Source organism: Nuphar pumila, chromosome 10 (assembly GCF_984573655.1).
Source record: "Nuphar pumila chromosome 10, dmNupPumi1.hap1.1, whole genome shotgun sequence".
NCBI classification, from domain to species: Eukaryota; Viridiplantae; Streptophyta; class Magnoliopsida; order Nymphaeales; family Nymphaeaceae; genus Nuphar; species Nuphar pumila.
Window position 1 is genome coordinate 90266639 of NC_143258.1, and position 12866 is coordinate 90279504.

At 39.7% G+C, this 12866-nt stretch overlaps 1 protein-coding gene across 1 annotated transcript; it reads right to left on the minus strand.

Moving 5' to 3' along the window:
* Positions 1-260: 260 nt before the first annotated feature.
* Positions 261-10275, minus strand: LOC149827302 (putative NAD(P)H dehydrogenase subunit CRR3, chloroplastic). The gene is made up of 6 exons (XM_090018488.1): positions 10228-10275; positions 10113-10123; positions 8318-8455; positions 8068-8204; positions 680-731; positions 261-384 (listed from the first exon to the last, which is right to left on the minus strand). The coding sequence occupies exons 1-6, from the start codon at positions 10273-10275 to the stop codon at positions 261-263; spliced, it is 510 nt and encodes a 169-aa protein (XP_089874614.1).
* Positions 10276-12866: the final 2591 nt, after the last annotated feature.

The following is a 12866-nucleotide window of genomic DNA, read 5'->3' on the forward strand; positions in this document are numbered from 1 at the left end:
GCTCAATGGAATTCACATCAACATTATAATCCAACTTGGGAAAAAGGAGGGGCAAAAAAAGGAAACAAAAAGGACAATATCCAATCCTGACAGTCAAAAAGAGAACTGGCCATGTTTAGAAGAGGTAAAACTATAATGTAAGGCAGTAAAAGCGAATGAATGCTTTGAGTGAAGACTGGCCAGTATGTAGTATGTACATCAAGTTCTAGAAAGGGAAACACATATGCCTCTGCTTAGATTGAGTTAAAAATTAATACAATTTACATAAGATAATCATCTAGAAATGGGAGGCTGAAGGGCAACTTTACAATACCAGAGGCCAGGAGAAGGGCAAAAATCCAGATGTTAGAATCTTCAAGCAGACCAACATCAGGACTTCCTGCCCTGCACATGCAATTAGAGACTGTAACTTACTATTTTGATACAATAAGCAACATGCATCTCTATTTTTTCCACTCAAATGGCTGCCAAACATATTTTAAAAAGGTAAGAAAGTACAGTACACACACGAAACCTCTATCAAACAGCCCAATATTGAATCTAGAAATTTGAAAGACAATACAAAGATGCTACCAAATCCACAAGTTTATCCGCTTTACTGCCAGTCAGCAAGCCAACTTTTTAGGCTTCTAGCAATGGTTAGTTTATTCCAATTTTTTGGCTTGAGAAAATATGTAACAGCTTCAAGAGAGCTTTGTTCAGTTTGTTGTTCACCCACACTGGAATGGTTCCTGTGAATTCCCATCAGCTCAAAGTTATAATTATCAAGCATAGGGTAATTAAGGATAATTTCTACAGTGTGAGGCAATGCTGATTACTTAAAAGGCTAAAGTTCTTACAACACCTAGAAGTTGAAACATATCAAATCCATAATTTATATATGGTTCAAAAAGTGATTTGAGGGTCTTTAAGAAAAGAAAAATAAGAAAAAATTGGAACAATATGGAGCAGTCCCTTTAGCCAACTACCTCCAAGAGAAGAAAAAGAAAAAGTAGAGGTGGCTCATGAACATCATCTTGCCTGAAGGATCCTACACTCTCCCCTTTGCACATGCAGTTCTAAGCAATGGGAAATGGATATTGGCATGCACACCAAGTTACCGTTTTAACCGCCCCTATGCAAAAGACTTCCCCCACATGGCACATTATTGAATCAAGGCCTTTGATATGCATGAAGGTGCATTCATCAAGAAAGCGCACTGATTTTAAAATAAGCTTGCCCCAAACCTAAGATGGATCCAGGTTGGAAATGCACCCGCCTATAGCTGGAAGTGAAGACTTCCAACAATAGAATGGTGTTATATAAAGGTGCAGCCAAAATACTTTGCATTGCTTGCAAAGGTATTTTGGGTTGAAGCACTTAGTATTGCAATTCTTAACAAAATGATCAATGGATTGAATTGACACAACACAATAGAATCAAGGAAGGACAAGAATTCTTACCTAAATAATTGGAAAATATGGGTTATGTGGCTCAAGCTCATATCAACGAGAACACTTTGAGAAGTAATTAGATATGAAAAGTCGTAGGTGTATCTTCGTATGTTAGTCAGAGGCATCAAAAGTTTGTAAGTTCTACTATTAGAATAAATGTTAGGCAAAAAGTAGAGATGTTGGCTTTATAGAATATCTTAGAGAACTTGTGACTTCAGTCACTGAAAGTTATCCTTCTATAGTCCTAAAAGACTCAATAGGGTCCTGATCAATTTTACTTGAACAATTATTGTATTTGTTTAATTGTAGAATAGATCAATCTCTTTTCCTTGAAGAGTTGGATGATCTATTGAACTCTTTTCCAGTTGTGAGTCCTCCTGAACTAAAAGAATGGCTAGATATTATTAACAATGAGATGATATTCAATGAGAAAAAAAGAAGGTTTGAAAATTGACAGAATCACCTTTAGATACAAAGGCAATACGATGCAAATGGTCTTTAGAAAAAAGAAAAAAACAACAAATCAAGTGGAACCATTGATACATTCAAGGATAGGTCAGTAATCAAGGGCTTCTCCTAGATAAAGAAAATTAACAACAACAACAACAACAACTACGCCTTCATCCCAAAACAATTGGGGTCGGCGATATGAACCAAAAAAGAAAATCATTCTGGGTCTTCCACATGAATCCTTCTCCTCCAATCATTTCTATCCAATGCCATGTCCTCAGTGATGTTCAAAGCATTCATATCCTTTCCTATCACCTCCACCCATGTCTTCCTAGGCCTACCCTAACCTCTTTTAACTAATATATTTTCCCATTTCTCCATCCTTCTAACTGGAGCATCATTAGGCCTTCGCCGAATATGTCCAAACCACCGTAAACGATTCTCTCTCATCTTATTTTCAATGGGTGCAATGCCTATCTTCTTATGTATCTCCTCGTTCCGAATCTTATCTTTTATTGTATTTCCACACATCCATCTCAGCATACGCATCTCAGCTACACTCATTTTTTGAATATGATGTCTCTTGGCAGCCCAACATTCAGTATCATATAGTAAAGCGGGCCTAATAGTCGTCCTATAAAACTTTCCCTTCAACCGCAATGGCATTCTACGATCGCACAACACTCCAGTTGCACTCTTCTATTTCATTCACCCAACCTTTATCCTATGATTTACATCTCCATCAATTTCTCCATACTTTTGAATGATAGATCCCAAATATTTGAAACAATCATCCACCGGTATTTCTTGCTCACCAAGCTTCACTACACTCTCATCCTATGTAACAGGGATTCGGCTAGCAGGGTGCCGCACCCGCATCGACGCGGGTGCGGCACCGGGTGCGGTCAACCCGACCCTGGGTGCGTTGACCGCACCCAGGGTCATTTCGGTCCATTTTTTTGGACTTTTTTTTTAAAAAAAAAATTGCCCTATGAAATACTGTTGGAATCAGAAAATACTGTTGGTCTTTTTCTCTCTTTCTATTTTTGTAGGGCGAGAAAATACTGTTGGAATCGGAAACATCATGATTTACAAGACTCTACTTCTTTGGGTAAAAATTCATACCAGGCGTTCAAACTAAAATCTACCACCCTTGTCTTACTTAACAAAGTTGGACTACAAAAGCCTCACTGCTCATGCGTCTTAGATGAGACCACCATCTCGGCCACCCATCTTCAAAACCAACGGTTAAGATCGAATTGGACTCGGCCTTTCATGGACAAAGACCACACCAAGCAGTCATCATTGATTTGATTCTTTACTTATTCGTAGAGGCAACGTGGCATTCTCTTGTTGGTGTCAGATATAAAAAGACTGACAACCCAGATTTATTTTCAAGTGTAATTGATGATGGCTATCTTTTAGCAGCCCAACCAATGCGCAAAATCTCTTGGAACGACCTGAAGTTCTTCCCCTTAACATCTTTTTGTGAAGAGCTAATAATAATGGCACGAAGAATTATTGGAGATTCTCCAGCAACTCTGAGTGAAAGTATTCATTGCCATCTGTCTCAAAGGTTTGCATATCCCAATCCCATGTAGGTTGGGTCTGGATCGGCTGCAATCACATGGCACAAAATTTGTGCATTAAGCACTGATTGCCTTGGGCCCCACAACTGACAGGCCCTGTCCTTAAGATAGAGGGTGATCAAGTACTTCGTGCACAAATATTTGTGTCCAAACCAAGTCCGACGGATTGACACCCCTAACCACCAATGATGGTTGTGATATGCAGACTTGGGATTGAACTAGCTTAATGAACATGGGCCTAGCAAGTTGTCCAACAACGTTTAAGTTGGGTACGGTGCAATGACGTAGAGGGCACATGTTTCTTTTTTATCCTTTTCAGCTGGGCGTGGCTCGAAGACAGAGTGCATATATTGATTTAATGGATTTGGGGCTCAAGCTTGACTGGTACCAAACCTAGGACTGAACACTACTGAGCCTAGCCAACCTGGCGTAGAGATGGTTTTTTCCCTAGTCCTGGAAAAATCCTTGGAGGCGTCCACACAAACGACGGATGCACGGATGCGCGGAAGCCCTTTTAGTGCGTCCTGGGGACGCAAAATGGGTGTCCACCCCCTTATATATATATATATAGATAGATATATATTTACATTTTTTCCCCTGCCGCACCCCCGCACCCGGGTTTTTTGGAAGTGTTGAATCCCCGCACCCGCACCCATGTGACATAGCTCCCATCACTACTTCGTTGCTTACTAAATCGACATTCCATGTATTCTGTCTTACTCTTACTCAACTTAAAACCTCTTGCTTCCAATGTCTGTCTTCATAATTCTAACTTAGCATTAATCACAGCTCTAGACTCATCAATCAAAACAATATCATCAGCAAACAACATACACCATGACACATTTTCTTGAATTGGTCTCGTAAGCTCATCCATCACTATAGCAAATACGAAATGGCTTAAAGCAGATCCTTGATGTAACCCAACCGTTATAGGAAAAATGGTTGTCACCCCTCCACAAGTGCGGACATTGGTTACTACTCCTTCATACATATCTTTAATTATACTAATGTACTTGAGAGAAACACCTTTCTTCATCATTGTCCACCAGAGAACGTCCCTAGGTACTCTATCGTATGCCTTCTCCAAATCAATAAAAACCATATGCAAATCTTTGTTCCTCTCTCTATTTCTCTCAATAAGTTGTCTAAGAAGATGTATAACTTCCATAGTTGATCTTTCAGGCATAAAACCAAATTGATTCTCCGATATCATGACAACCTTCCTCAACCTAGACTCAATCACCCTCTCCCAAAGTTTCATAGTATGACTCATGAGTTTTATACCATGATAGTTTGTGCAATCTTGTATATAGAGGCACCAAAGTACTATTCCTCCACTCATTAGGCATTTTATTTGTCTGTCAAATCTTGTTAAAAAGATTTGTCAACCATTCTAAACCTTTATCTCCCAAGCATTTTCAAGCCTCGATAGGAATACCATCTGGGCCAACTGCACTTCTTGATTTCATTTTCTTCAAAGCCTCTGCAATTTCTTTCTTTTGAATCTTGCGCATGAAGTCACGATTCATCTCATAAAAAGGAATGGAGAAGTCTCCCAGATCCTGAGCATGACTTTCATTAAATAGCTTATCAAAATAATCTTTTCATCTCTCCTTAATCTCCTTATCTTTGATTAAAACCCTTTGTGTTTCATCTTTGATACATCTAACCATACCCAGATCCCTCGATTTCCTATCTCTCATCTTTGCAAACCTATAAATATCCTTTTCGCCATCTTTGGTATCCAACTTGCCATAAACCTCCTTATATACCTTATCCCTCGGGTTTTGAACTACTTTTTTAGCTTCCTTCTTTGCTATCATATACTTCTCCAAATTCTCATTATCACGACTCTTACTTAGATTTCTATAACACTCTCTTTTAACCTTAATAGCTAATTTGACATCCTCGTTCCACCACGATGTATCCTTACCTAATGGTGCACCGCCTTTAGACTCACCCAATACCTCCTTAGCCACATTTCTCATGCCACCCGCTATCTTATTCCACATTGATTTTGAATCCTCCTCGAGACACCAATCAACTTCCTTAAATACCCGCTCTACAAACATTCCTTGTTTAACTCCTTTCAGTGCCCACCACTTAATTCTAGGATCTATCCTATGTCTATCCCTTTTGCGGCATTATCTAATTCTAAGATCTAAAATTAAGACTCTATGTTGTGTAGCTACACTTTCTAAGTAGGAAAAAATCTATCTGACTCGTATTAACCCCACTTTTAAATGTTACTAGGCAAGACTCCCTCTTCCTAAACCAAGTGTTTGCTAAGATCACATCATAGGACAAACCAAAATCTAAAATTCTTTCTCCACTTTCGTTTCTTTCTCTTATACCATAGCCTCCATGGATACTCTCAAATCCATCCCTACCAATGCCTACATGCCCATTAAGGTCACCGACGATGAAAAGCCTCTCTCCATAAGATATCCCTTATACTACTCCATCTAAATCTTCCCAAAATTGATGCTTAATGGAATCATCTAAACCTACTTGAGGTGCATAAACACTAATAATATTAATAATATCCGTACCTAATACTAATTTAATAAGTAAAATCCTATCACCCTTCCTACGGACCTCAACTACATTATCTATAAACTCACGACTCATAACAATCTCTACTTCATTCCTATTTCTATTTATTCCTGTATAGCAAATCTTATATCCCCAAGGTTCTATCACTTTTGCTTTCTCACCTACCCATTTGGTCTCTTGTAGACATAAAATATCAATCTTTCTCCTACACATAACATCTACTAACTCTACCAACTTACCAGTTAAAGACCCTATGTTCCAAGTGGCTAACCTAATTTTATGGTCTTGGACTAACTTTTTTACCCCCACCCATCCAACAAAGTGAGGGAACCCTTGCCTATTTGACATCACACCCGGGCGCCGGTGTGATGCGTCGCTTCCGGGCGACGACCTAGCAACCCTTGCCCATTTATCACTGCCTCCGGGCCTATAGAGTATAACGCGTCGCTCAGTAGGGAACGCCCTAACGAAATTCTCATATCGGTTCATATTCATAGGGTATGACTAAGTTTTTATGCTGGCTGTCACAGGCCTACCGCAACCCTCCTCCTTTATCCGGGCTTGGGACCGGCAGTGCATAACTAAACAGTTATACACAGGCGGAGTTTAGATAAAGAAAATTGATTAGTCTAATATGCATTCACCAGTTGCAAGATCCTAGTTCCCTTATTTGTCCATATCGATTTAGAACCTATCTAAATGAATGAGAAGATTGTTTCCTTATATAGAGAGCTAAATGTGATAATATACATGCAGCATCTGGAGGCATTTGTTATCTAGATATAAGAGCATATACTAAGAAATCCTTCTAACAATTGAATAATTATTTGTAATATTGAGATGGATAGATCTCTTAATTCAGTCCTTTAGCTGTGTCAAAGAAAACCTAAATGGCCTCATTGGTAGCCAGTGAAAAGAACATTGTCATATATTAATATAACTAAGAGCCTGAAATTACATTATTAAATGGACAAAATTGAAGATACAAGTTATTTTGATACTAATTTTACTGAAGTAGAGATCACAACAAATCTGCTTCTGAAAACATAATCCTTTAAAGAGAAGTTCTTTGGATGAAAAAGAAACAATATTGTACTGTGCAGTATAAGCAAAAAGCAGATTTTTTTTTGCCTATCGCATAACAACTATAAATGTTTTCTGAGTTATCCACTTCATGAAATATTTGAAGTTACTGCAGTAACAAGTTTGCAATTGATTTAATTGGAAGCAGAATTGTCATTGAAGTATCTGCTATCTCATCACATTCCCCACGATATTTTCATACTTGACTCTAGATGAAGAAGTCCATATAAATCATGGTGCACGTGATCAGGCCTTGTGGCAAAATGGAAGATGTTGGCATACGCATGCCCCATGTGATCATGAGGCTTCAAGTATGTGGCAACCACATCCCATAAATGTAGCAATTAATTTTAGATTTTTTTTTCATATCCTTGTCTGATCGTCACCTTATTTCATTAAAGTTTTCAAAATCCCAACTTTTCTTTTTCAATTGCTATATTTTTGTTCATTTTGGAAAAGAGATGCACAAGATATTGGTTGGAGTTGTTCCTCAAAAGCAAAAGCTCTCCAGTGAAACAAACAAAAAAATTATAAATCGAATCCTTGCAGATTCCTCGTCCAGCTACTTCCTAAACAGCAACATCGTCATTTTTCCTTATGAGAGGAATTAAACAACATCATCCCATCATCCAGGACTATTACGCATCCCATCCATGCTTTAATTTTTCTTGTTCATTATATTCGCTCAAACCGCGGCTTCATGCCCACTAGTTTAGGTAAAGAACTCAAACTCAAGTATGGAATTAGGATCACTTACTTAAAGAGCCCAGATTAAGCATTAAGTTTAAAGCTCTTAAAAGAGTTCATGTAAAAGCAAACATACATTTCTCACTGTATCAGAAAAAATTGTTTATGATGCAACGGTAAGGCATGTTCACCCATTTCTATGAGGCAACAGGATCAACAAGAACGAAAAGGAAACTGAAAATTTAGAAGGGACGAAACGCACATACCGGAACGACTTTCGCCCTCCGTGTTCCGAACCATCCACTCACCGACCTCTCGGAGCCTCCGCTCCGCATCGCCGTCCTCGCGCCAGATCGGGCTCGACTGCACGATATCGATGAATCCCGGCAGATCCTTCTTCGGCCTGAACCGCAAATTCCTCACCAGGATTCAAACCCAGCCCCCCAATTCGGAAATGCGCCAAACAGGATCAATCTAAAAACTCGGAAGAAAAACAGATCGGAAAGAAGAGAAGACCTGAAATCGCGGTCGCGGAACTTTCCGGCGCCGATGGCCCGTTCGACGTCGGCGACTGATGGGCGGATCCGCCGGACGGATGCGCCGTCCGCCACGGTTCTCGGAGAGATATGGAACGTGGGTTTGGGGTTAGGATTTCTGAGGGGGAGGGGGGAGGGGAGCGGTGGCGATGAAGGAAGAGCGCGCTCCCGCCATTATCTGTGTCCACTCTCTCTCTCTCTCTCTCTCTCTCTCTCTCTCTCTCTCTCTATATATATATATATATATATATATACAACTCAATTTTGATAACCAACGTCTACAAGGGGGTTGCAAATGGATCGGATTCACAATTATAGGATTTGGATAAAATAGGAACCGAATGTAAAAATTCACATCGGATTTAGATTCTTTTGGATTCGGATACTGTTGAGTGCTTCCGTCTGATTTACGTTTTCATCTGTATCAAATCCAATCCGTTCACATTTTTGTTTGCATGTCAAACCCTTTCCCTTGGTTGAATCCAGCATGATGATGCCGGATTTGGATCCGAACTCAGATCTGCTATATCAGGTCTAGTTTGGATTTTGAATAGGATTTGTTGCGGATTCCCACCTGTTTGCATTAGGAAGTAAGATATTTTATGATGGCCCCGAGAATAAAGAAATTTATGATTGCCTATCGATTTGGGTATCTGGTGACCCCTCAGGGTGAAACAAATCCTGTCCAAATAACAAGCACCAGTGTTGGAGTTCAAGTTATTTCGGGTCGAGAAAATGGAATTTCAATTCCAACCCATAAATTTGAGAGAGTATTTAGAATAATAATTGTTTTTCTATATAATATATATATATATATAATATATATATAGAGAGAGAGAGAGAGTAACCTGTATCTTTGAAAATAGGTTGGACTAACCATCACCGTTGAGCTTGTCATTTTTGTGCACTCCAGACATGGTGTTGACCGTTGCTAAATGTCTGGGCAAAACTGCCGCTAAAAGTCAAATTAAAAAAAAACGTGTGACATAGTATTGCGAGTTCAAGAAAACTCATCCGAAAATATGGGTTTTCTTATATATATATATATATATATATATATATATATATATATATATATATATATATATATATATGTGTGTGTGTGTGTGAGAGAGAGAACACTCTGGTCAGCAAGGTGAGGTTAGAACTTCTCCTACCAACCTCTCAAACAACAAGTTTTGTTGGTTAAAGTACTTCCCATATGGCATTGTGCATTACTTTGACCTATCAACAAGGTGGCTAGGAATCTAATCTACAAAAGAAGAGAGAGAGAGAGAGAGAGAGAGAGAGAGAGAGGTATTGTATGGGGTTACCATGGTACGAGATCAATAAAAGCGTCGACGGCAAAGAAACCGAGCATGGCAAGATGTCAAACTTCAAAGTATTCGGTCAAGGTGACCTACATTCACAACCTCTATCCCTCTCACACATTCAACGTGAGATAGCTAGATGGATTTATTTATAAAAGAAGCATTCACGTTGGAATCAACCACTTCCCTCCTAGAGTGGGACGTTGGTTGATGTGTTTACAATCAGGACTCTTGTTAATTAGAAGAATGACAGTAGCAGGACTCTTGTGTAGTCTATCTCTGTTTGGAACCTTCTTGAGGCCTTCTTTGGAGAACTCCTTCCTGGTGTGATTTACTTAGTGGACTTGGTCTCATTAATTAACGGATCTGGATTGGAACATAGTGGATCCTGTTTGCATGGTGGATCTAGCGATGGAACCAAAACTACATCATGTTGTCATCCACGACCTTCCATTTCATTTTTACCCCATCTTCAACTATGAAAAAAACAGATCTAATAGACTTTCATCCCCACGATCCTAACTGCATGCCTCCTCCATTCGTGCCATAGTGAGTTGCGATACAAATATTTATGACTCACCTGGTCCACCCATGGGTTTGTCACTTTGGCTGCCACAAAGAATCCCATTTTTTCCAATAATGCAAAATTAACTTTTTCGATCCTACAAATTCTTGGGTTTTCCTCCTTATTCAAGCACCGCAGCAAAGTTCCAAGCATGTTGCCTGATCTTGTCTAGGATGTTTTTCGTATTCGCTGGTTAGCGGTTTGTAGAAGTCCTCTCAGCTGAATGACGATTAAACTGTTCAGAAGTTTGTTGATCAGCTATTTGTCGATGACAATTTGTGGTTAGTGCATGAAGCTACGTAAGTCAATTTCGTATTCGCTGCATAGCGATTTGTGGTTATCGCGGGATAGCGATTTGTGCTGTCTGCTGGACAACAATTTGTGGTATCACTGGATAGTGATTTGGGGTATCACTGCATAGCGATTTGTGACTTCAGTTGGAAGTCGATTTGTGGCATCACTACATGACGATTTTTGGTCATCGCTGAATAGCGATTTGTGGCATCGCAACATAGTGATTTGTGGAATCGCTGGAATAGCGATTTGTGCTAAAGGCTTTTCAAGCGCTTCATATGTTGTGAAAGACGTTTAGTCTTTTCGTATTTAATGCGGGTCTCATCCCTTTTATATATATATATATATATATATATATATATATATAGGATGGATAAGAAAGGTGAATAGACTTTTCAGTGAGAGCTTTGCAGAGTGCGAAAAGGCAGAAAGTATGAGAAACACTTTTAGGGCACCGAAAGGGTGCGGAGAGAACAAGGGTAAGAAGTGTTGTTGCACTTCTTTCATGACAGCTTCATCAAGCTGGTTTTTCAGATCATTTGTTCATTGTTCTTCAGTGAGGTATATCCTCTTGTTCATTTTGTTACACCTTATTTGTTTGTAAGGCTTATGCATTTTGGTAACTTTGTAATCATTTGAAGAAGATAGTAAAAGTTGCTGACCTATCGGTTGTTGTGGAAGTACTTCAATTGAGAGAGAACCACGTAAATCGTTGTTGTTGTTTCTGTTTGACGTTTCTTCCATTGTCATCGTTTCTTTGTTTCCATCGATTTACACTTGTGGGGAAGACTCAATCTGTTTGTTTGTTTTCGCAAGTCTGTGTTGTTTCCTCAACATCTGGTATCAGAGCTTTAGTTCATATATTTGTGTGTGAAGTCATGGAGAATAACGTTGTTGGTCGGATGATCAATTTGAATGGTACAAACTGGATGACTGGAAAACTAAGATGAAAGATCTCTTAGTTCGTAAAGATCTGGATGGACCCATAGAGGGTATCAGCGGCAAACCGGAAGAGATAAAAGATGACGAATGGAGAAAAGTAGACCGAAAGGCGATCGATTTTATTCGACAATGGATAGAGGATAGTGTCTTTTATCATGTCTCTACAGAAACTTCGGCGCATGGTCTCTGGACCAAACTAGAAAGCCTTTACGACAGAAAGACGGCAGTGAATAAGGCCTTTTTATTTCGAAAGCTTGTAAACCTCAAGTATAAAGAAGGTAGCTCTATTGCAAAGCATTTGAACAACATCAAAAGCATTATGAATCAGCTGGCCACAATGAAGATCGCTTTTGATGATGAGCTACAAGCTTTGTTGCTCCTCAGTTCCCTTCCTGAGAGTTTAAAAACATTGGTGGTTACAGTTAGTAACTCTACACCTGATGGAACGATAACTATGAGCCAAGTCACCAACAATATGTTGAATGAAGAGACCAGAAGAAGGTCATCAGGTGTTGCTTCTACCTCCGAGGCGCTTGTGATTGAAAACAGGGGGAGAGGAAGGAGTAAGAGCAAATCTTCGCACTTCCATGGCAAATCCAGAGACCACTCATACTCGAGCTCAAGGAAAGACATCGAGTGTTATTATTGCCACAAGAAGGGGCATATGAAGTCGGAGTGCAGGAAGCTCAAGTTCAAGGAGCAGAGCAGAGAGAAAAGCTTAGAAGAGAAATAAAGTGCCACAGCCGCAGTCACAGATGGAAAGCTCATGGTTATCTATGATGGCACTAGCATAAATTTGATCGGTCAAGAGACTGATTGGGTGATTGACTCTGGAGCCTCATTTCATGTTACCTCACGGGCTGATTTCTTGACTTTCTACTCGCAAGGAGACTTCGGAAATGTTCGAATGGGAAATGAAGATGTGTCGAAGATTGTCGGCATGTGCGACATTTGCTTGGAAACGAGCGTTGGCTGCAAGTTGTTGCTGAAAGACGTGAGGCATGTACCAGACATCCGACTAGATCTGATCTCTGTCAGAAAGTTGGATGATCAGGGCTACAACAACACCTTCAGTGATGGAAGGTGGAAATTAACCAAGAGTTCCTTGGTGGTAGCCAGAGGGACAAAGGCATATTCCCTTTACACTTTGCAAGTAAAGGTCTGCAAGAGTGTTATGAATGTTGTGGTGATTGGCTCGTCCACAGAGTTATGGCATAGAAGGCTCGGGCACATGAGCGAGAAAAGGCTGAAAGTTCTGGTCAAGAAAGAGCTCCTAGCAGGTGCAGCAGGTACATCTTTAGAACCATGTGTCCATTGCTTTTATGGTAAACAGAATAGAATTTCTTTTCATAGAAGCATTGCATCTAGAAAATCTCACGTTCTAGATCTTATACATTCTGATGTGTGTGGACCCTTGA

Coding starts and splice junctions, on each gene's coding strand:
- LOC149827302 (XM_090018488.1), bottom strand. CDS start 10,275: ATGGGATTCTTTGTGGCAGCCAAAGTGACAAACCCATGGGTGGACCAG. Junction 8,205..8,317: donor TTCCGCGACCGCGATTTCAG/GTCTTCTCTTCT, acceptor TTTGCGGTTCAG/GCCGAAGAAGGATCTGCCGG. Junction 732..8,067: donor GGAGGGCGAAAGTCGTTCCG/GTATGTGCGTTT, acceptor GGGAATTCACAG/GAACCATTCCAGTGTGGGTG.